Genomic DNA, 24,866 nt, shown 5'->3' on the forward strand with positions numbered 1-24,866 from the left:
GTGTGTGCGTGTGTGTGTGTGTGTGTGTGTGTGTGTGTGTGTGTGGTGTGTGTGTGTGTGTGTGTGTGTGTGTGTGTGCTGTATATATACATATAATATTCTGTAACTCTGTAACTTCTGTCAGTGCTGTGCTTTTGGAAACCGAATTTCCCAGAGGAACCCACCCGAGGGATTAATAAAGTTATATCTTATCTTATCTTAAACTAGCTCTAACTGCATTCTTTGAACCTGCCCTCGGGCTGACAGCTGTTTCATGGTAATTTCAAGAGACAAATCATTTAGAAAAATGTACCATGTACACCTAATACAAACTTAAAAGTGTAATCTAAACAAGATTTTGACCCATGACCCCTCTGCAGGACTTTGAGATGGGCAATCATGTGAGTTTATAGCTCAGGAGGTAGACTGGGTCGTTTAGGTCGACGGTTCAATTTCCTGCTCCTTCAGTCTGCAAGTAGAAGTGGCCTTGGGCAAGATACTGAACCCCAATTTTCTTCTGTTACATAAATTGGAGTGTGAGTATGTGTGTGTGTGTGTGAATGTAATACAAGGCTATTAGGCATAGAATAAAGTGCTGTATGAATGTGTGTGTGTGACTGGGTGAATGAGGCTTGTAGTAAAAAGTGCTTTATAGGTACCAGTTTGTGCATAACATACAAAATAAATTTAAAAAAACACAGGCGTACAAGCGAGACAGTTTGACAGGTTGTAAATACTATGCAGTTATTCATTTTCAAATAAATAGTTGTGATAATGGATTAGATATCATGAGATTATACTTCTCATACATTGGAGAAAATGCACTGTTTTTGCCAAATTTTGATTGAAATCACCCAATCCATGCTAAGATGATTTGCAAAACCAACAAGCAAACAAGAAATGTAAACTTTGGTGGTGACTTCAGGGTTCAAGCAAAGTTGCAATTTATCAGCTGGTAATGGATGAGCAAAGTTTTGTGGGGAAGCAAATATTCAGACATTTTAATAGGCATGGACCTGATAATGGTGCAAAGAGAGGAGTCAGAGGTATGGCAAAGTTAGGGTGACACATTCTCTTGCATCCGTTACTTGTTGCGATGATTCAGTTTCGACCAAAGTTGTGGATGGAAAGAGGTATTCACCGGGAAGTCCTGCTAAACAGAGCACAGACTTAAAAGACTATAGGATAAATAATCAAACATAACAATCAGTTCCCATTTCATTTCTATCGAACAAGATCTAAAAGTTAGCCTGAGTTATAGCTGTAGCCAACCTATTGTTTTTAGCGTGGTCCCGCATGAATGCAAACCAGTCAAAATGCAGAAATCATCATAAGGGCTTTTCATTATCATTATCATTCTAGTAAACGCAGCTAACATAATGTAGCACCAAGGCCGCCTTGACCCACCGCATGCATCCATTAGACATAAAATGCGGTTATGAATATGGCAATATTTCCACACACACACAGATCATGTCCAGATTCAGTGGGGAGTCGGCTGACATTGAGAAAGTGGAAGAAATGTGGAGAGCAAAAAAACACCTTGACACTGCCAGTTTATGCCAGAGCCCCCTGAAGAGCACAGAGTGCTATTCACCACATCTGCATCTCCATCTGCATACTCACTTCTCACACTTACGCTACTGTAAACAAACTTCCATTTGTACGGAAACATGCGCTGCACTCCCCGCTCATGTACACGCTGCGTGTACACACCAACCCACAACCATCACGTTGTGCTTACAGTCTGTTTTTTCTGGACCATCACGTCCGAGGCTCCTCTGGCACAGTTCTCCTCCGTCTTCCACTGTGATGTCACAGATCTATTCATTTTTCTAAACGCTGACAGATAGTTTCCTCTCTGCTAATTTGCCATCCTTTCCCCACTTAATCTCTCTAATTCTTTTTCCTCATGGTGTCTCTTTTTTTTTGCCTAGGTTGCAGATGTCTGCCATTCCGCTGTGTTCGATCCATCTTTTATGCTTGAATTACAGTCAATCTAGTTTTTCCTGTTCCCAAACATTTGGTTTCCCACAGAGGAGATGTAGGTTTAGGCAGGATGGATAGTGTTTGCAAAGGAGAGTGGAAAGGAGGGAAGAAAATACTCGAGCCAGAGAGCTTTCAGAGTTTATTTTTGATTTTTTTTTTTTTCTGATTGCAGCTGAAACATCACAAATAAAACAATTTGAAAACATCTTCATGCTGTGTTATGACCACAAAAGCACTGCCCTTTGTCCTTTGCTTTGGTGATTGTCACAGGCTTCTTTTCGTTTCCTCTCTTTTGCGTCTCTTCCCTACCTGATTCTTTTCTGGTCTCTTGTCTTTTCTGTCGATATGCTTGGATGTTTATCCTTCGCTTATCTAAGCCTTTTGTGTGTTTGCTGTGCACACAGATAATCCATCAATGGCGTCGTGCAGTAGGAGGACTTGAACAGACCAATAAAGTCAGCACCCACCAGAAGAGAGGAAAAGATGAATAAAAACAAGTTTGAATTTTAGATGGAAAAATTTATATGCAGCTTCCGCTGAAGAGCTCACTTCTCAGGTCCCCTATAGGCTTACTGTAAATATTGATATTGCACACATGCTCTAATTTTGGAGCGTCCTTGTTTTTGTTGTTTTGTTTAATTTTTCCCACAAAACCTGTTACTGATATTATCCTTCACACTGTAAATTGACAGAGCAGTGCTCAAATCTATGAGTGCTGAATTATCTCTCCGTTAAGAAGATTTACATACACACATCAGGCATCAAAGCTTTCTTTCACGAGTTTCCTTTTATTAAGTGTGCTGTAATATTTTATAATATTTTTGTGGGAAGAGAGAGTGTCTGCCTGGAATTCTTGTGGCAGGAAAGTTTGGAGTGAATGATGACAGCTTCCCTCCATAAATTGCAGAAGCATGGCCGTCTGTGAAATGTTGCTGGACTCAAAATATGAACAGAAAGATCTGCATTTCAATCAAAGCAGCGTTTTTGGGGGGTTTTTTTTAGAGGAGAGAGATTTTGTCAGGTGGCATGTCCGGTCAATATGAACAGCAGATCAGGAAAAAGCTAAGTCAGTATTTATTAATCTCCTCGAAATGCCTGGACTGGGCAGACCCCGTTCCTTCTGATGGCTCAGGACTCACATTCCTCATGCACACATGTAACCGGTAGATTTTTGTTCCTGTCTGTATTTTTTTTCACAGTTTCTCTTTCTTCACTTCATAACACAGCTGACAATTTACAGTGCTACTGGGTATAGGAATCAGGTACTAAAAATACTAACTGGTTTCTGCTGTTACTTCAATTCCAGTGTTGAGAAAACAACAGTTTACAGATGAAAGACGCAAAAAGTTTTTGAAAGTGCTCTGTAACTATGTGACATAAATCTAGACAATTATAAACAGACATTAGACTATACCTGGGATATATGATTCTTACACTGTAATATAAAATAAAGGTCTGAAACGTCTGAAATGTCATGTATTTTTCACATTCTGTAAAATTATCAACGCGCTTCTGCACCTACATTTGCAGAGCAGTGAGGATCAGGAACAACAACAGCAGTGCTTGGTGAAACTTCTTGTGTGCTATCAACTTAATGACTTTGCTGTGTGCTCCATCTGTATGTGCGAGGCCAGTGGCTTAGATCTGTCTTCACAAGCTTCTATAAATATCCAGCTTGGCAGGGAGAATTGCAGGTCTGCCATTCAGCTTATTCATCTATGTCTTAGACAGATATTAGAATGTCAAAGCTCACAGATAATAGCTCTATTTCTTCCATGAAAAGTGGTTGTAACTATCATAGTGTGACCAGATGCAGAGCTCCCTACATAATGTGACAGATTAATTCACCCCTGCGTTAATGTGTTCTTTCACAGAACAGATTATGTCATGGACAGTTTTTGAAATTAATATGAACTAAACAAAACATATTAGAAATGTTTTCACTCTCTATCAGCAGGACATTTGTTTGCAGAGATTATCTTGTAGCTGAAAGACCACAAACCTGATCTCAACAGTAACATAATGTCCTGCCAGAGTGCTTCATCAATATCCTCTTTCCACACTGGTCTCCAAGCTGCAGTTCCATCACTGAAGATATTTGAAGGGCTCATAGAAAAACGATTACTTTATCATTTTGTCTAGCCACCTGTGCGCTTACTTTGAAAGGGACTGAAATTACAAAAGTGCAAAGGAAGTGTTGAAATTAATTAGTTCAGTTTTATTTATATACATTACACCTTGAGACAATATCAGTCATCTTCATGTGGATTATTCAGGCTTTGCCTCGTATTTTAAGGTAACCCTATAGGCAGGTACTTGGTGACTGTGGGAAAGAAGAACTACCATTTAACAGGAAGAGACTTCAAGCAGAGCCAGGGTCAGGGAGGGGAAGAGTTAAGTTTTAAGAATTCTAAATGCAAATGCGAGGATATGAAAAATGGAATATTAATTTTAAAAATGAAATCAGGCAAATATAAAATAAAATTATAAAAATTATAAAAACGAAACATAAGAATGCATTTTTGTTTTGTTTTGTTTTTTTATAATCCCACCACGGGATCCACTTTGATCCATTTCAGGTGCATAAATCCCCACTGAGATATTTTTTCCCAGGTGCTTGAGATATTCATATCAGATATGTCTGCGCTGCTTTACTATTTGTGAATGGAAATATACTGAACATTAAAAAAAAATCTCAAAGTTCAGTGGAACTACTCTCCCAAAGAAATGTTTTGTGGTTTAGCTAGCGTCAAAGAAAAACTATTTCTGGATGGGATGTTTCCCTTGATGCTCATTTATGTAACTGCTGCAGTGAACACCACACATTGATTTCACTTCCATTGTATTGGTGTGCAGGCAGAAAGGCCAGTCAAAACAATTCATATATTTTCTTTACCACTCGGTTTGTGAGGGGAAAAAAAAAAAGTTCGTTAAATGACTTCTTTTTCACCTCTGCAGCTCTGTTAAATTAGTTATGAGGATTTCAAAGGACTGTTGTTTTCATGGTTCTGGCATTCTTCTGGAAAGGAGCTCTGAGAGCAGTAACAGCAAAGCGGCCTTTAATAGAAGTAAAACTGCACGTCGATGGCAAAGACGTCTCCCTCGGCATCTTTTCTGGTAATTTTAGACTCAGAGAAGATAAATCTCAAATTCTTCGTTTGTCTCTGTTATTTGTGGTTCATCTGACAGTTAACGATTCCCTCAGATGTTTTTTTAACTTTTCTTCGCCAACTTTGTCAAACCAGGTGTTGTTCTGTGATATGCGCTTCTTAAGCAAAGGCACGGGTGGATTCAGGCCCTTCTGCAGGAAGACAAATGGCCCTGCTGTACTTGCTGTCCTTCTGAGCAAAGATCGCTTAAGCCTCATCTCTTTGTCTTTTGAGGTTGAGGGTAGCTGTGTTTGTGGTCTGTAACAGGTGTGGGAGATAAAGCCAAACACATTGGCCAAACACCCCATTAAGCAATTACCTCAGTGCAGAATTTTGTTATTTGTCAACACCTATGTTCAAATTAAGAGCAGCCAGAGAAGATTCACTAAAAGGTCTTTGCAGAAGAGACACTCTCTCAGAGGAAAACAGCTGTCATTTTTATTTCTGGCGCAATCGTAGGAGCTGGAAATAAGCCCAAACATGTGGGAGAACATCCAGTTAAAAATGTCAGAGGAAAAGTTTGTCATACATTGAAACATTTAAAGGTCCCCACATTCCTTTTAAACTTAAGAACTGCCCTGCGACTGGATATAATTAACGAAAGATGTTCTACCTGATGAGCTTCTACTTTTCCAAATAAAATATTTCATACAGTGTAACTTTTTTTTCAAAGTTCTCTTGACATGACCTTAAAAAGAAACAAAAGTCTGAGCAAACTTACTCCCAGTCGAGCTAATTTAATTATACGGCTAATATCCTTCCTTACAATTCCCTCAGTTTTCCTGTGGCCATCCGTTGTGATGTATGGCTGTTAAAAAAAATAAAGTGGACTGTGGATTACATTTGGGACAAAATGTCTTCTAAGACCAGATTTGAGACATTCCCAGGGAGCTTAAAGTCCCACCTTGTCAGCAGCAGGATGAAATGGTTTGGCTGAGGGATGGTTCGTTTGTAAACCTGGAGGCAGCACTGGGGGAAAATGGCCAAGTTTTCTGACATCATGGGACAATCTAGACTCTGCTGGACAGCAATCAGTGGATTTGGGGTTGAAAGTCACCCATTAGTGCACCATGCTATCTGTGCCTAGATCTGTGTGTGTGTGTGTGTGTGTGTGTGTGTGTGTGTGTGCATAAGGGCCACAGAATTGGAACGATATAATATTTGCAAAATGTCGGATCACTATAGTTTGTCTTGTTAACTTCAGCTTTTGGGGGGAAAGTAAGGGGAAGCTGCAATTTACGTGTCAAAATAAATTTGGGAAGATCACTTTGCCACTTTGGACTCGATTTATTTCATTTAAAGTTGCGCATTAAAGTGGCTGCCAGTATGAATTTGTGAATTCGCTCATTGTGTACACCTTGGAGTGTTTGAGTGCAGGCCAACATAATTTTCTTAGCAACACGCGTGAGAGTGTGTGAGAGCGAGAGAGCCTTGAAATCCAAATTGAAAGACGGCATTTATGCACCTTTGTTTTGTTTTTGTGCTCCAGCCTTGTGTTTGTGTGCCAAAGGTGGGACCTGAAGTTGGCTCAGCTGAGTCAGCCATTCGGCATTCCTAGTTGGGTGGAACTTCGGCCCTTGTCCTTGAGCAACAAATCAGATTGAAGGGAAGAGGACAGGCGAGAGCTTTGAATAAAAACACAAGCAGCATGTATCAATGACTACACAAGCAATAAATCAGTACAGGGCGGGGTGGTACCTCTCCATCTTAACCATCTCTCTCTCTGTATCACAAACACGCCTGAACACAGGAGTGTGTGTTTGTGTCTCTTTCTCCAGCGCTCACTTTCTCTGGTTGTGTTTTGAAACAATATTAACAAAGCTGGACGGTATGCAGTGATGCTTACATTCATGCTCATATGCATGTTATTATATCAAATGTGTGCATGTGGTTGTGCATTTTGTGTGTTTCTTTGTCAGTGACTGTTTTTTAGAGTGTTGGATATTAATATAAATCTTGGGCCCCACGATATGCTTTGCCTCCTTGCCCTGAGAGCATTTGCGACTTCAGGTGATTAAGCTCCTTTAAATTTCTACAATTTCTTCTACACTGTCGAAGGAAGTGCGTCTCCATCTCTGCAGGCAGATGTTCTGCAGGCAGATTCATAATAACATTTTCTAGGAAACTGTAACATTTGGCTATTTCAGCGCTTAGTTTTTTCTCTTTGGGAATTCAAATATGTCTCTAGCACATTGTGTTGTTTGCTCTGATTCATGTTTTGACGGCAGTATTGTTGTGAGACCGGACAGAGCAAATGTGAGAGTGGGCGGTTCGTCTGAGCCTCAGCTGACATGTGGGGACTCTTGAGGTTCAAGGTTCAAGGTTCTTTATTATTTGTCACATGCATAGTTATACAAGTATAACACACAGTGAAATGTAGCCTGACACGCTCCTCGACATGTGCAAAAATTGGGGGGGGGGGGGTGTAGAGGAAGAACATTATATATATATATATATATATATATATATATATATATATATATATATATATATATATATACATACACACATATAGTATATACACGGACTCTTGACATGCCTCAACTGTTGGGTTGGGAAGGAAATGGAGCTGAGGGTGTCTGGGAAGCTGGATTTAGAGCTATAATTAACAGCTGAATATTCTCTTTTATAATATCAGCAGGTATCTGTTCTGGACTGCTTACTTGTAATATTATATAAAGGAATTCTGCACGTAAAGACTGATGGTTGTGTCTGCCAGTGACTCACGGTGATTGAGTGGACACCATACTTCAGTGCAATGCTATGGATGACAAAACAGGTCCCTTCCCCTCTCTCTCTCTCTCTCTCTCCCTCTCTCTCCCTCGCGCTCTCTCTCTCTTGCACCACTCCTGGTTGCAGGCTCCACCCTCAGTCCTGGCGGACAAGCTGGTTGACCTAGGAGGAGGAGGAGATAGCTGTGGAGGGAAGAGGGGGGAGGTAGGAACGGACGGAGATCAAATTCATTTCTGCTAGTGAAGGCACAGCAGATTGCAAAAGCATAACCTGACGCAAATGGACCCAGGGCACGCATGGCTATCAAATGGATTACTTTAATAAAATGAACTACAAATGAACTACAACACCTCAAGGAGAGTACACTCAGCAGGCAAAGGAATAACAAAGAGCTCCCTAAAGAACTTTTTGTTAACACTGACCAACACCTGACTCTGATGAAGAGTGATTTTTATTCCTGTGCTGCCTAATTCATTCAGGAGTCAGCTGAGGCTAAAAGGAGAGACATGGATTGAGAAGAATTAATTTGGGTAAAATTAAGCGACATATAACAGAAATGCACCACTGAAGTAGAACAAGTAAGTACCTTACTGAGTCCATAATGACTGCTGGATTTGATTTGATGGCTAAACATATACTTATTATGTTAAATGTACAATTATTTTAATTATTTAAATCATTATTCAACATTGTCTGAAAAACTTTCCAGCAGGGCCTTAAATTTGTTCTCATTGTATTCCTCCAATTTGTTTACAACCCAATCGAGGTCATGCCTTTGTATGGCTACAGTATCTCATTTATGCTCAAAACTCAAGTATGCCATCAAAGCCCAGTGTGCAGAATTTTAATAAACAGGCTGAGCTTTATCAGTTTCTTTTATATTTGTATTTAGAATCATGTTTCCTCATTAATAATAATAATAATAATAATACAATAATCTAATAATATTACTTTCATGTTTGTAGACAGTGAAAATATATTTTATTATATTTATTTTACACATTTTATTTAACAAGAAAAGGAACAAAACACACATCTTATATTTTGGAAACAGTACAACTGTTTGAAAAAGTGCTCTGGTGACTGCAAATCAAAGTAGTAAATTATTGGGTTGATTAAACAAAATTGTTCCAAATGATGGAACGCCGCAATTAAATTAGGCTAATTTTCCAAATAACAGAAATAAAAAATGTGATTAAATCATTCTAACCTAATTGTTTCCCAGAGCTACTTTCAGGATGTCATTTCTCTTAACATAAAGCATGTATGTTATTGTGCTTGATTAGATGTAAGTCATTGCAGAGCTTAATTGAAAATGGATGTGGTCCTGTTAGTTTTTCCACAGATTACAGAAGCTCGGGGGAACTGTCACGATGTTAATGTTATCTGTTGTTGCCTGTAACGTAAATGAGCAGTAACAGTGATGGCTTTTAATGCTCTGTCCCACAGTCGCAAAGACAAGAGCAAAGCCAACAGAAAAGGACACGCGTGAGAATGCTTACCATGCACTGACAACAAGGTAAGAGACGACTTCTCACACTGGGTTGCTCTTCTTTGTGTGAGTGTTTTTTTGCACACGTGCGTGCCCTGCGCATGTTTTTTTTTTAAAGGAAACTCAAAGGGCTTTAGACAAACAAAAGATTTGTTTTCCCAGGCTGTGAGTGGACGGCATGCATGCGTCTGTATATTCAAGTGTCATTGATTTATTGTCTGACACAACTTATTATCACAATGGTAAATTTCCTCCTAACAGTGAAGAAATAATCAAAAATTGTGTTTAAGTTAAATCAAAAACAGATCCCATACTTAAAAATGAACAACAACAACAACAAAAGCCAAACTTTCTTGTCTGTCAGTTAAATCAAATAATGCTTTTTGGCAGACGTGTTTTTTGTGGAAGCTCTTTGTCTCAACCAAAGTCATTGAAAAAGGTTTTTTCCACCATAAATCGCAAAGTTTTCTTCTTTTTTCTCCCTCACACAAAGTATTATGGACGAATAATAACTTCCTTGATTGCAGCCTCCATCAGGAAAAAATCATCATCACGGTTATTTTAACAGTCGATTTACTTTGGTCTCTAACAGGGAATCATTTACTTGCGTTCATTTCATCATGTGCTGCAGCTCTGACCAAATCAACTCCAGGCCTGTTTTAGCTGATGTGGTAACACTGTAGCCCACTTTCCAATCTTCAGGGGGAATACTCTGAATATTTTATCAGCTACATGTGATGTGAAAAAAGGTCCCATTTTGAATGGTTCACTTGCTTGTTGGTGGTGTGCTAGTTAATGATACATAACAAGAAAAACAGCCAGTGGTCTAATGAACGGGGTTTATCAGTAACGATAAGAGGACTTGGACCTTCTGCATGAGTTCTGTCTACTGACCTGATCTGATCTGATACAATATGACTGTAATCTAAGCAATGACTGAATCGCTGTGTATAATGAGGTGTGGCCCTGCATAATTATCATTTATTTGGCTGTTTGGGGTTGAAGACAGTAAAAGAATAATTTGTATTATTGCTCATATGAGCTGCAGCTGGAGAGCGAACCTGAGTGACATGTACTCAAATAGAGAACCGTGAATGTGATTTTTAATGAGTACAGCAGGTTCCTCCACAAACTGAAATGCATAAATATACACAAACTATCTAGCTGTCATTGACCCGACTCATTCAGGAGGTGAATCAATGCCGCAGCGAGGGTGCAAGCGGGGATCTAATTTACAGATTTGTGGGGCTTAAAGAGAAAAACGTGGCCCTGGCTGCCTTATCATGCAGATGAAATGCCACGCAGCCCGGTCTGTGACCCCACATGATTCATTTGTGTCGTGCATGAATCACATTGAGGAAAAACAGCGGAAAACCAAAGGTAAATATATAACACGCTGTCATCTAATGCTTGCTTTATTAGTTTCAGTTGACTTGAATTCAGATTGGGCCAGACCTTTTTAATCCTGTTTCCTGCTGCCAAAGTCAATTAATGGGGACGGTGATTAAAATGAAGCAAAAACAAAAAAACATGTCAGAGCCAGTTTCCTCTGCAGGAGAAGCGGCTTCCTCTTTTGTCTGTGATCACAGGTGGTGGAATGGTTAGGAGGGAATCAGAATCAGAGAAATGGAGTGGGTGGATGAAAGTGTAGCGAAAATAACAGGTAACGGATGGAAAAAGTAGAAGAGAAGGAAGACCGAGTAGAAGGAGAAATTAGCCACAGATCGTCTGGGCGGCTGGTAATGAGAACAAAGAGGTCCTCATTAATCAGACTCGGTCAACTTGGTCAAAGGAAACTAATCCAGGGGCTGACAAGACAGGCAGAGAGGTGATGGCTTTTTCATTATGTTTGGATTAAACCACCAAGTGCACAAGCACCTCCGTCAGAGTGTCTAATGGGTGAAGTCTTGCCTTAAAGGATAATAGCACCCTTTTTTTCAACTTCCTTTAAAAGCATTTTGTCACACACTGTAATACTGACATCAAAACATGGTTTTATAAGACATTCGTTCCTTAACACACCTGAGAATGGTTTAAAAATACTTTGTCTCAAACATCTGGTATTTGGATCTTGGCATATGTTGAACATGTCGTAGTTTGTGAAAGGGAATGACCAAAACACGTGTGAACAGTTGGAAATGATGACACAGATGTTGAAAGATGTGAGTGGATGCTATCTGTAATGGTTTTTGTGCACTTTAACTACATGTTCCTTTCTTCCCTGAGGCTCTGTGAGCGTGAACCCCGTGCCTATGACAGCAGTACAGCACGGAGAGGTTATGAAAATGGATGGTTGCATTCTGCTTTGCCTCTGGAGAGCAAAGCAAGGGAGGGATAGACTCCATCATCAATCAGAGAGAAAGCGTACTTTACCAGAAGTACTGTCTACAGTCTATCAAGCACACAAAGAATAATTTGTACTTGTGTTAAGTCAGTCAGACAGATGGAAATAATGGGGTCTGCTTGGAATATATTAAACTGCACCCAGCAATGTTCTGCAGACATTATTTACCTTCATCGTGCAGCTTCAGTTTAAGAAATTTCATGATATGACAGAGAGCACTCCTGGCACAGGTTTCAGGCTATGCATGGCTCTCCTGTAGATGAGCTTGAGCAATCGGAAGACAGTTCACTGAGATTTCTTGGATACACATGCAATGCAAATGAGCATTCAGCATATTTTCTTATCCGGGAGTTTAGGTAAACAAGGGATTCAGATTTTCTCAGAACAACGTCATAAATTTGAAGATAAAAATCTGCTATGAAGAAAGAAATGCAGCACGTACTCATCAGTGGTCATCTACAGACAGATGGACCTTAACAGCTGCTCCTGCTTAGCAGTTTTCAATGCTTTTATTTGACTTTCTTGAGTACCTGGAGTAAAGCTTTAATTAAGCTTTACTCCAGGTATTGTAACAACTCCATTGCACCTTATCTGCACCGAGGCATACTTGAGAACAGACTGAACATCAAAAACGAATCACATGGAAATATATATATAATGAAATTAGGTTGGTGGTGCAGCCACACAAAGAACCTTCTCATGAATTATACTGTAATTACAGAGAGGGGCACAAGGCTCCTCGGAACCAACAAAAAGAAGCCCAGAGATTCCTCACTGAAAAAGGGCCCTGTTGTCTACACCCTTAATTAACAAAGATGAAAAAAACAACTGTTATTGCTACGTCTGATCCTCTCCTCTACCGACCTTCCCACTAATACAACCCTTTAAATATAGAGGAATGTTAATAAAAAAAAGAAAGTGATTGATTTAGTTTGGACATTTATGGCAGTCTTGTGTTTGCCTCGTGTGGCGGCCGGGATTCACTCAAATCATGAGAGCAGTTTTCTGTTTTCTGAGGAATGATCCCACTGAGATACTCTTCTTTTCACCCACAGCTGTACATTTGTGCTGGGAAGAGAAGTCAACCAGGCCAGGCCTGTCATGCATTCATCTGATTACATTCCTCTGGCAAAGCCAGCATGTAAAGCTTGACAGTATGTTCAGCCGTCCTTACACACCCAGGAGTGCGTCCACTGTTACTAACTGGTCATTAGGTGGTAGCGTAATAGTGGGAACAACCTTGTTATGTATAGTCACATTCAATTGCTCAATATTCTCACGTTTTCCTTCTGATCAGGCAGAAATGGAAGCTCTCTTATCACCCATTCAGTGGCACATTTAGATATACGACCACTCCGCAGCATATTAGTCAAAATATTACATCAACACGGTGTCAATCATCACTCACAGCGAAATAACTAAAAGTGCACATCTCTCCTTGGAGCTATGTTTTGCCACTCCTCTAGTCTCATCCAATCACCCTCCCTCAAAAATCAATTCTTTTACCTTTTCTGGGCAGTTTTTTCTCCTTTCTCCTCACCGCCTGTATCGCTACTCTCCACCCCCCCCCCCCCCCCCCACCCCCCCTTCTCAGACGCTACTCTACATGCAGTTTATTTGACCAAGGCTGCCCTCTACATCCCATGACTCTGTTTCTTAAATTGTCATCTAATTCCTATCAACTTTCTGTTCTTTTCAGCCATTTATTTATAAGCAAAGAAAAATAAACGTAAAATTAATTTAGATTGGGAGAGAGAGAGAAGAGAAAAGAACGCCTGGATGCATGAGAGAAAATCTGGAGAGAGGGGAACAAAAACAGGGGGAAACAGGAATGTACAAGGGTAAGCATGGGATGAGAATGATTATGAGAGGGGACGTGAAGGAATAAGGGTGGTGGGATAGGAGGCAAAGCTGTCAAATCAACCTTGAGAAAGAATTAGAAAGAAAATAAACCAAACTGGACTTGCGTCAGATCGAATGGGAAGCTTTGGGAGATGGACAAACAGACAGGAGAATTATTAAAATCTGAGACATAATTACACTTGCATGATTGGCAGAGTGTCTGGCTCTCATTACTTTGAGTTGAATGTGATGAGGTTACCCAACAGGAGCTATTTGTGGTACATGATGTGAAACTGTTACTGATGATCCAACAACAAAGAGTTCCTGTGATTTATATCTGCATCAGCTTATGTGGGAAGTCTGTGTGTGTTTTGCTTTGGATTCTCAGCAGTACTGTAAGGAACAGTGCATTTTTTGGCAACTGCAGGAAATGCAATAAGATGCACAGATGTAATAATTCAGTGCAATTTCATTGTCTGTTGATAATAATCTGGACTTGGCCAAAATCCACTAGTGGACAGTCATACAGCCCTGCAGCAGATTGACTCCTGCAGACTGTGTTTGTGCAGAGCATCATTTATACAAACTATAAACAATAGATTTTATTGGCTTTCCCAAATTAACACTTTGTTTGTCTTCCAGGAATGGAAAGCATCAGTTTGGAAACGGACTGGGATAGGTTAGGCCTCTCCGCTCTGGGCCCCACAGGAAGAAATAACTTCTCTTCCTCGTTTATTTCTGAACTGAACTCATTCAACACATCTCACAGTGGGGGATCCTTCTTTGGCATCTTTCCCGAGAATGGCTCCAATAGCACACCTCGCACCCTTCCCCAGCCCAGGGTGAGGGATATCGGCTTGGCCCGGGCTGAGATTGCAGTGCTTGCGGTGGTGCTGGCTCTTACCACCTTGGGGAACAGCTTTGTGTTGTGGGTGCTTCTGAGGCGGAGGAAGCACAACGCGCCGATGCACATATTCATGGTCAACCTGTGTGTGGCTGACCTGGTGGTGGCTTTCTTTCAGGTCAGTACAGGGGTTTCTTTGAGGCATTATAGCAACATGAATATACATAGATCACAGCAGTGGATGAAACAAACATTTACAAAATGGTCTCAGTTTGTTAAAGGCCTGTTTTGTTTTTGCCATAAGTAAAACATGTTTATTTCTTTTTGAGTCTTTATTCAAGTCTAAATATTTCATCTTTACTAACAATTTTTGTCACACTGAAAACTTGCTCATCTTAATATTGATTTTTATCTTCCATGGGAATTTCTTTTTCACTTAACTGTGTTAAACTATGTAATTGTGAGTTATATACTGTCTGGATCTGTTACAGTTGTATACACTGTTCCACAAAAATACCTATAATATAAATACTGTGCATTTCTTTTTTACTTTGCCTCCAGACCTTCAAACTTTCCTGTAATTTTTAAAGTGGTCATGAGCAATAGTTATCCACAGAGGTGGGACCAAGTCATTGTTTTGCAAGTCTCAAGTAAGTCTCAAGTCTTTATCCTCAAGTCTCAAGTCAAGTCTCAAGTAATGTCAGGCAAGTCAGAGTCGAGTCTCAAGTCACTGGTGTAAAAGTCCGAGTCAAGTCACAAGTCTGAAACTTTGAATTTCAAGTCCTTTCGAGTCTTTAAAAAAAAAAAAACAACGAAAAAAGCATGTTGCAGTTATATGCTAAATGTAAATATTAGACCATGTAATTTTAAAATCTGTGTTTTTCTCAACACATGACAAAATAGTGAACTTAGAAAATATACACAAATTGTGAAATTGCACCTCTTTAAAATGCAGCTCAATTAAACCTAGCTCCAAGAATAATTTTCACCAACAGTTCTGAGATAAGCTGCATGTTATTTTTGGATGCGGTTGTAGGACCAGCTTTAAAATCGCATGACAAAAATATCATACACATTAAAAAAACTGCATCACCAACGTAGCCTGGAAAACATTTGCTAGTTAGATGAAGTCAGCTATCTCATCGTAGCATATTTACATGCATATTTATAATCATACGGTTCTTGGAGTGAGTGCATACACTCATGAAGTTTAGTAACTTCAGGTCACTGCAACAAGCCCAGGTACAGTTTACCGATGGATGGGTGCAGGACCTTGAAATGCACCGTGTAGAACGAAAGACCATCGTACGTATCATAAGTTTACCAGTCTCACAAATTTTCGTCATAAATACACATTCCTTAACCGTTTATTAATAGGACCTTTGAGCTCAACGGTAATTAATTAGCAGTGGAAATAATTTCTGGTAGCATCACAGAAATGTAGCAGTGACAATAATACTGTATGCTGTAATCGTACTGGGCAATTAGTGATACACAAAACCTGTTTTATCCTGTGAATAAAAGTATATGTTTTTGTCAATGTACCATAATAACAGAGGCGAAACGCAATATTGTGTCAGGACAATTCACTATTTATGCACAATAAACAAAGGAGCATAGCGCGACATTTTCTGTTCAGCGCCAGACTTGCTTGTAACCTATATCACCAATTATGTTATGAAAATGACGTAATAACTACTAAAAAACACTGACCTTCGTGGAAATGCTTGGAGCAGACTAACCTGTGAGCTGGAGTGTTCTGGGACGTTATATTTGATCTTTGAATGGCTGCAATCCAGGCCACCCGTCGCCTCTTTGTTACTTCGGAAACATGGCTCGAACAATTTCTCTTCAACGATGTAATCCGATAACAACCGATCTCTTTACCCGTCGGCTTCCCGTGGCTGTCATGCGACCGGCTATTGCAGTTAATAATACAACAGCTTCTTGACATTTTTGTGTTTCTTTTTATCGCTGTATAACTGATTTTAATTGAAAGCCTGCGTGCGCTAGTACCGCTTGCCACGAGTTCCCAGAATCCTTTGCGGTTCTACCCGTGAATGACGTCACATTTTCAATCTCTATATAATATGCATGTTAAATTTTATATTTGGGGTAAAATATCAAGTCTTTTCAAGTAAACCGGTTCAAGTCCAATTCAAGTCCCAGGTCATTGGTGTAAAAGTCCAAGTCAAGTCACAAGTCTTAGAACATTTTTTCAAGTCAAGTCTAAAGTCATAAAATTAATGACTCGAGTCTGACTCGAGTCCAAGTCATGTGACTCGAGTCCACACCTCTGGTTATCCAGCATTTCTTTGGCCATTGGAGGCTTTTTCAGTTATTTCAGTCCAGTCCTTGTACCTGACCTTTTTCAAAGGAATGTGGTAATTTAAAAAAAAAAAGAAAAAAAAAAAAGACTATTTATAAGCAAATATTAGAAAAAACAGCAGAAAATAAGTTCAGATCTTTACTATGCAAATTTTAGATTTTTAACCCTTTACAGTCTTGCTCTCAAAAGTAGCGTTCCACTGAGACCATGCTGTTGAAGGCTTCTGATGGAGGAATTGTTCTGTAATCATTTTTGCCTGATTTCAGTGAAGCCTTTGATACCATTGACCATAAAAATCCTGCTTTATAGGCTTCATGTTTTGGCTGGTGAATTTGGCTGTGCTTTAGACTTATTTACTTCTTACTTTTCTGATAGGACCCTCTCTGTTAGAACAAACAAGTTCACCTCTAACATTTCCTCCCTAACCTGTGGGGTTAAAAAGGGATTTTGGGTCCATTATTATTTTGGTCTGTATTTGTACAGCGCTTTACTTTACTTTACTTTACTTTATTTTTTTTCTGCATGCTTCCTCTAGCTGCCATTATTCAATTTTTTAATTACATTTTTTTTTATCATTTCTATGCTGATGACATTCAGCTTGATAGGTTGTCCACCCGAGTCCACAGCTTAACTCAGAGAGAATACTGACTGGCTCTCTAGTAATTACCTTGTTTTAAATGCTAACAAGACTGAGACCATAATTATAGCTCCTGCTGAATTACATTTTAAAATCAGTCAGGTTCTTGCCTCCTTCTGCCCAACTGCTCTCGCATGTGAAATCTTTGTCTCGCTCCATTTCACAGGCCGCTTGTCCGTGAAAAGTGTTTAATAAATGAACTTAAAATAAAATGTAAAAAAAATTAAGGTCTGGAAGATAAAGATGAAAAGGTAGGCCTAAAAAAATAAAAACAGTCAATAGCAGATGAACAGCATCTCAAAGTTGTGTCCTTAAGAAATAAGAAAAAACAAAACAAAACAGCAAAGCCGACACGTGCATCTGAGCCTTCAAATGAGCCTTTTACTGTTTGTTAAAAAGATCTCGGTGGAAAGCTGGCTGTGAAGGAGCCAATTTTAAGAAAGGCTTTTTAAGCTTCCACAGGGAGTATCTGGAATTGAACCAGAGACCTCTTGAGCTGCAATCAAATGCTCTACCACTAAGCTATACCCCCACAACGATAAAGGCATCTGGCCCTTCAGTTGATTCATATACTATACTGCCAAAGCCTAATCAGAAATGGTCTCAGTGGAAGTTATTCTTAAGGAAGGGAAACAGAAAGAAAAGGCTGGTGTGTGCCAAACTACACAAGAACTGAACCGAAAATCAGTGGCAACAGGACGAATGAAGGACAAATCCATATTTTAAATTTTTAGTTCAAAATGTCAATATGTACTGTAGGAGGAGGTCAGGAGAGAAGCACAACAGCGAGTGTCTGCAGCCATCTGAACAACATGGCGGAGCTTTTGTGGAGATCTTGTCATAATTGATGGAATTATGAACACAGAAAAGTACCATCAGATTTTTTTCAATACCACCATGGAAGCACACTGTCAGTGCATACGTAGGTAGAAAAACAGCCAATGAAAAACTATCCTGGAGCCTGGAGAACTATTCCTGTAGACTACTTAAAGAAATTACAAGAAAGTTTCACTAAGAGACCTCAGTCTGTGTTGAAGAATAAAGTTGGTCATACCAAATATTGACTTTCAAACTTGTAATAACTGTACAAACTGTCTGCCTTATAGTGTACTTTAATGTCTGTTTTCAGATGCTTTAAAAAACCCACTGCAGTGAGTGAGGGCTCTGTCAGGGCTTTTCACAGTAATGAATTGTATCTGTATTTCTTTCTGAAGTCTCTGCTGCTTTCCTACCCAGTTGGCTTCTCGGTGACTCGGCTGCACAAATTTCTTAAAATGGCAGTCAAATATATATATGTATATAAAAGATCAGCTTTTCCCAGTCCAGCTGTGCAATGCAATTATAAACATCATTCAAACAGGATAAATGATTTTTTGTTTTAGAACTACTTTCGTATGTAGATGACCATATCTTTGGTGTTTTTTGAGGTAAAAACAAACAAATGAAAAAACAGGCTTGCCCTGTGCCCTTGTCATGGGTAGTAAAGAACATGTCATTAAGTGCCATGGTGTGGCTTACTGATGTGCTCAAGCAGTTTTCAGATAACAGTCTCGGACAAAGTGCTAAATTGGGTTTGGGCTGCACAGGCACTTCTTGTTGACACGCTGAAAATATTAGGAAACACTTATTTTAAAAATAACTACTTTTTATCTGTGTGTTCAGGTTCTTCCTCAGCTAATATGGGACATTACAGAGAGGTTTCAAGGGCCGGATTTGCTATGCCGGTCCATCAAGTACTTGCAGATTGTTGGCATGTTTGCTTCCTCCTATATGATAGTTGCCATGACAGTAGACCGGCACCATGCCATCTGCTGCCCGCTGCAGGCCTACCGAGGGGGCACAGTGTCCCGCTGGAACACTCCTGTCATGGTGGCCTGGGGCCTGGCACTGATCCTCAGCATACCGCAGGTAGGAAGGGGTGAACACACAGGCAGCTTGATTTCCACAGGAGAACTCAAGATGTTTGTCTATTTTTAGCTTCAAGAGATCACTGCAGATTATCAGTGTCTGTGGGTGTGCTGACCACTTTTCCCTTGTTGTTTCTGTCAGGTATTCATCTTCTCTCGCTCAGAAGTGGCTCCCGGTGAGTTCGAGTGCTGGGGTCACTTTGCTGAGCTGTGGGGGCTGAAAGCCTACGTCACCTGGATGACGGTAACTGTCTTCCTCCTGCCCGCCCTCATCATCACCATCTGTCAGGTAATTCTAGTTGTACTGGCTGAACTCTGCACTGTCCACAAAGGGTGTTGACTATAGGATTACATGCTCAGAGCAACATTATCCAGTAATGAGGCTTGTGGCATGAATGAAATGCTGTTTTGGTTTCAAGAGTGTATTTGGCACGCATTGTTCAATAACCTGTGGAGACTGTGGTTGGTGTTATGTCGCATCCCCAGGCAGATATGACATTCTGGGGTGCCTCCCATCAGTCCTGATCTATTTAGGGAAAGATATTTCTAGGTTCCAGCTTTTTCCCCTAATTAACACAGCACTTGGAGGTCTACTGCCGAGATGCCTGCCCAGTCTGAAAACGTCCTGCCAGGGAGAGGAATGTACCAGATCTGTGCCAAACATAGAATTCTGGACCTTTTTTCCACTATTTTGAATATCAGATTTCAAATCCGGAGGGATATTTAGAACGTTTCTGGAAGAGAGAATGATGTTATTTCTGCTGAAGGAGGTAATTTGGAAAGTTTCAAGTGTCTCGCCCGATTAAATCCCATAAACTGAATGGAAAGATGGATTAATGTGTAGCTTCAGTTGTAACAAACCTTCAGAATCAAAGTAAAAATAGTTGGAAGGATGAATCGCTTATTAGTAATGGATTTCATGTCGTTGTTTTGGTTTCTCTGGAGAATACCACAAATCATTTTGGTGCAATAAAGTTTTATGGTAGCTATGTAACAGAGCGAAGGAATCGTGGCGTTAAATAATGTTACATAAAAATGTCTGACACCGGTTTATGGCCGATGGTTAAGGCCAACACATACTCTCTTTTTTTTTACATTTCAAATTTCCGTTCAGTGTTGACATAAACTGCAACCAGGACAGTCTGCAGCAAACACAAGCATCTGAATTTGCCACGTTCCCATGATAAAACGTAATCCTCGGGCCTTTTAGGTCGTGAATGATGGCATGTCTAGTTTTCCCTCTCACTGAGCTGTTGTAATTTCTAAAAATGTTCTTATATTTCAGATAAGAATCTTCCGCGAGATTCACAACAACATCTACCTGAAGTCAGAGAGGATGGTGATGGCTGAGATGAAGAAAAACGAAATCCTCTTCCGCTTTCACAGCTTTAGGAAGGAGGACGAGCGATCCAGAGAGAGGGGGAGACGGGCGTCTGGAGGAGGAGGCTGGGACGGAAGAGGAGGACAACTCTTAAAGGTTGCAAATAACAACCCCCACAATAACACACCCAACAGCCAAGTGGGAGAATGTTATGACTATGTACCACCTGATATTCAGTGCAACAGTTGCCACGGGGAACATGTGACAACAACAAGAACAGCAGCGCATCAGCAAACAGTGAACGGCTCAGATTGCCAGGAGCCCTACACCAACTCTCCTCGCTGCTCCCTTGATTATGTTCCCCCTCACCGCCCCGCCACCCCACCTCCAAGTATCACTAAAGCCATGTCAAAGACGGTGAGGATGACCCTGGTCATTGTGCTGGTGTATACGATCTGCTGGTCACCTTTCTTCATTGTCCAGCTGTGGGCAGCCTGGGATCCAGACCCTCCAGACCAAGGTTAGTCATAAACATCTTAATGGATGCAACATCCACTTATGTTTCCAATCTACCCCATAAAAGAAATGAAAGCAACATCTGTGCGGTCAGGTGAATCATTTATGTTGTTTACCCCAGATGGATTGATTCTCCTTAGCTCATGCAATCTATTTAATCGCCCTAATGGAGCTAATTTACCTGTTTTGCACTTTAGAGAGCATAAAGCTAATTGAAAAGCTCCTATTTTTAACAGAAAACTCCAATCAATGCTTTTGAGCATCTTGGTGGGTCCAAATATTAGGCTATCTAACTCATTATTCTAAGTACAAGCTCCAGCTCTCAACAGAGAATATAATACAAGGTCACAAACAAGTTTGTTTTTTCCTGAGCTGAAACTAAAGACAAACACCAGAGGCCAGTAAATAACCTGTTTACGTCCCCCGTAGAGTCTGAAACAGAGCCAGATGCTGACATTTCATCAACAATGATTGGTGCCAGCAGCTGGCATGCATAGTTAAAATCATAAGCAGACACATGGAACAAGCGCAAATACAAACGCACACACACACGAGCACAGATGCATACACAAAGTGTACTCACATGCAGCTACAAGCATGATTAGCATACTCTCATGAAATAAAAGCCCTGATTGGCAGACAGCCCCACACTCAGCTGATTATTGTCAGCTTTATTCTAAAATCAGAACGGTCTCATTCATTGTTCTCAGCTGCTCTCAGTGTGTTTTGCCTAATGCACAATAGACTTGTTATTAGAAATGAAAAATATGAAGGAGGAAGTATGTGTGGAGTTCTTCCCCTGGGATATTTATAATCAAATTCTTGAAGTAGAATAAAAAACAAAATAATGCACAGTGCTCTGCTGCTAAATATTTGCACATTTTTATGTTTGTTTCCTAAGGGGTGAGAGACTAATGTGACTTGCACTGTGATTTGTCCTTAGTTTGTCCTCATTTTAAGAGGAATGTTTCCTTCCAACTTAAAGGTTGTACATTTGAAAATGAGCATTTTACATCTGGATGTATTTTTGGACTTGTCTTTTTGGCGGTGTGTGTCCTCTGCAGGAGTGGCCTTCACTATCCTGATGCTGCTGGCCAGTCTGAACTCGTGCACCAACCCATGGATCTACACGGCTTTCTCCAGCAGCGTGTCAAGAGAGCTGCAAAATCTGCTCCACTGTGGGTCAAGATCTGGACGCCGGGGCTCCCTGCCTGACGACTCTACCACCACACACACCTCCACCACCAAGGACAGCCTGTACTGACAAAGACTGATGAGCTGGAGAGCGAGACACACAGAGACATGCTCGAAAGGCATGCATGGGTGCACACGCGCCCACTGCAAGGACGTACTTTTGCACACAACTCTGCTGATGTCACCGCCTCCAGCGCCGCAGCCTGAGAACGCACTGTGACGACCTCCACCAGATGTTTTCAGCATCAAAGGACAGCTGTCTTCTCACCAGGACTTCTATTTGTAATCACCTGTGTTACTCGCCCCAGCAGTAAGGACGGCTGTCACTGAAGATGTCAGCACCATTCATAACACAGTGTTTCGGTGGATCTGTGGGGTGAAATGGACTGGAAGGTGAAAACATTTTCACCTCAGTAGCTGTTGAACAGAACTGTGGACAGTCTCTTACTCTGCTCGGATACAGTAGAGCAGCAGGAATGCAAGGGGTGGATTGCTACATTAATGGCACGCCTAATGTATAAAGCAGCAGACAAAACTATGGGTGCAGAGAAAACCAAGCTGGAAGGAAAAGAAAAGAAGCACATGCAGACAGTACACGAGAATAAGACTGCAGGAGAACAGACAGGGGATGTCATGGATGTTACAGCAGTGGTCCCAGGAGGACTGTAGTTGAAATCTAATAATGTGATCAAACTTTGTTATTCCACAGAAAGAAAGAAAGGATTAGAGACGGATGCTTGAGGCAAAGAAGGAATTCACTTCCAGGTTCCAACAATAGTGATTTGTTAGCAAGATGGGCTTAAGATTCACTCCTGAGGACGGTGCAGCAGAAGGAAAGCACCGCGCAACAAAATAAACCTGGTTTTCCTTGCTCAACTGGGACACAATTATGTGACTGTATTTTATACAAACACGCCATATGAGGCACATAAAAGAACCTTCCCGTCATGCTTTTCTGAAAGTATGAAACGAGAACACAGCACAGAAGAAACTCATGAGAAGTATTTATCAGCATTCCGTGTATCGTGATCAACGTTGTAAAGTATATTTATTGAAGAGAATGTTACATTTTGTGCTAGATAAAAGCTGAATGCTGCAATGGTCTGAGGTACAGTGTAGTTAAAAAAGAAGGAAGAAAGAAAACAAGCGGTGTCAAACCAAAGATTGTTTTTTAAAAGCTCGACTTTAAAGTCTTATCAGTAGACATATTCCAACCTACACGTTAGCGTACATCTAGAAACAATTACTATTTAAGAAAACGCTTCACATGAATATTGCAAATACTCCAAGTCCAAACCAAGTGCCTGTAATGTCAGTAGACATTTTTAGAGGGGGCCTCCCTCACTGGATTAATCTGTAAATGATGTCAGCCAAGTTATTTTTAGACAGAGCATACCTCCAGAGCAGGGATCATAGGATATGTTATATCACACCATGAGCCATGTGTTCTTTAATCTCTTTATTTATTTATTGTTGTGTAAATGAAAATGTACACACAAATATATATATATTTAATGTATACTTAGATAGTATATAGGTATATTATTCCCTGTTTCTGCCTTCCAGGTACAGTTTTTATAATATTGCATTTTATTCTGTGCACAGAGTAAAGTATTATGGCCCTCAGCTGCATGACACACTTAAATATTCTAATGGTATGTTTTTACAATAGCATAATTACATAAGCTACTGTACATACAGGAAATGTGATAACATTGTGTGTATTTGATCAGTCTATCCATTAGATGCTGTTGAAAATAATCTTTTTTTTTAATGATGTGCACTCACAGTGAGACACTTTGGTGCATCTTTCTTTTTCGTGAGAGAACAGTGTTGTTCGAGTCTGCAGGACAATACCAGCATGCTTTCAAGGTATCTCAAGAGTACTCGTCTGGGTCAAAGGAGAAGCCTCACCTTTTCCTCTGCGTGGCCGTGGTGTTTGGGTTTACAGCACGCCACTGCAAACTTGTTCCCCAGACACAGGCCTCTGCTTTGATTATCAGCCAAATGAAACTCTGCAGCAACAATGTCCCGTGTCTCACTTTGTTATATCAGGAAATAGATGAACTTCTCCCAAACCTTCAGGGTGTTCATGTATTTTTCTCTCTCCCAAGCAGGAAGTTGAGAGGTCAGAGGATGATTCTTCTCCACGCAAAGGGCCAAACCTCAGTTTCATCCAGCCTTTCAGATTGATGGGAGAGGCCGAACACTCCTCAGCTGTGCATTGTGCTTTCTGTACAGCCATTAGTGAGCATTAAAACGGCTAAATAATAAATGCACTTCAACTGACTGAGAAGCAGAAAGCACGAACACCTTTAAATATCCCCTAAAAATAGACCCATCATCAGACAGAGTTTCCTATAGAGTCAGTTTAGTTTCCTGAGTAGTCCTATAAAAGACTTGGCATTTCCTATTTTTCACTGAAACAGCCACCACCATCTCTCTCTCTTGTCAGAGCATATGATAGATGGTCTAACTGGTAGGTCACTGCTGTTTTTATAATCTTGCAGTGTGTGTGTGTGTGTATTTATGCTGAATGCCCTAATGCTCACGGTTTCCATGCAGAAGCATGGGTGACGGCTAAACTCAA

The 24,866-nt window shown here is 40.4% G+C and overlaps 1 protein-coding gene across 2 annotated transcripts; it reads left to right on the forward strand.

Moving 5' to 3' along the window:
* The first annotated feature begins 7,756 nt into the window (after positions 1 to 7,756).
* avpr2aa (arginine vasopressin receptor 2a, duplicate a) lies at positions 7,757 to 24,358 on the forward strand. Of its 2 annotated transcripts, XM_040047637.1 has the most exons (8): positions 7,757 to 8,428; positions 9,300 to 9,369; positions 12,742 to 12,840; positions 14,171 to 14,550; positions 19,001 to 19,246; positions 19,388 to 19,534; positions 20,531 to 21,086; positions 22,147 to 24,358. In XM_040047637.1, exons 4-8 carry the CDS (start codon positions 14,173 to 14,175, stop codon positions 22,344 to 22,346), a joined length of 1,527 nt encoding a protein of 508 aa, XP_039903571.1. In that variant the 5' UTR covers positions 7,757 to 8,428; positions 9,300 to 9,369; positions 12,742 to 12,840; positions 14,171 to 14,172; the 3' UTR covers positions 22,347 to 24,358. The 2 variants fall into 2 exon arrangements, with proteins under 2 accessions (XP_039903571.1, XP_039903570.1); XM_040047636.1 differs by lacking the exon at positions 12,742 to 12,840 and having other exon boundaries at positions 7,759 to 8,428.
* Positions 24,359 to 24,866: the final 508 nt, after the last annotated feature.

Source organism: Simochromis diagramma, unplaced genomic scaffold (assembly GCF_900408965.1).
Source record: "Simochromis diagramma unplaced genomic scaffold, fSimDia1.1 OVJJ01000387.1, whole genome shotgun sequence".
Lineage (NCBI taxonomy): Eukaryota > Metazoa > Chordata > Actinopteri > Cichliformes > Cichlidae > Simochromis > Simochromis diagramma.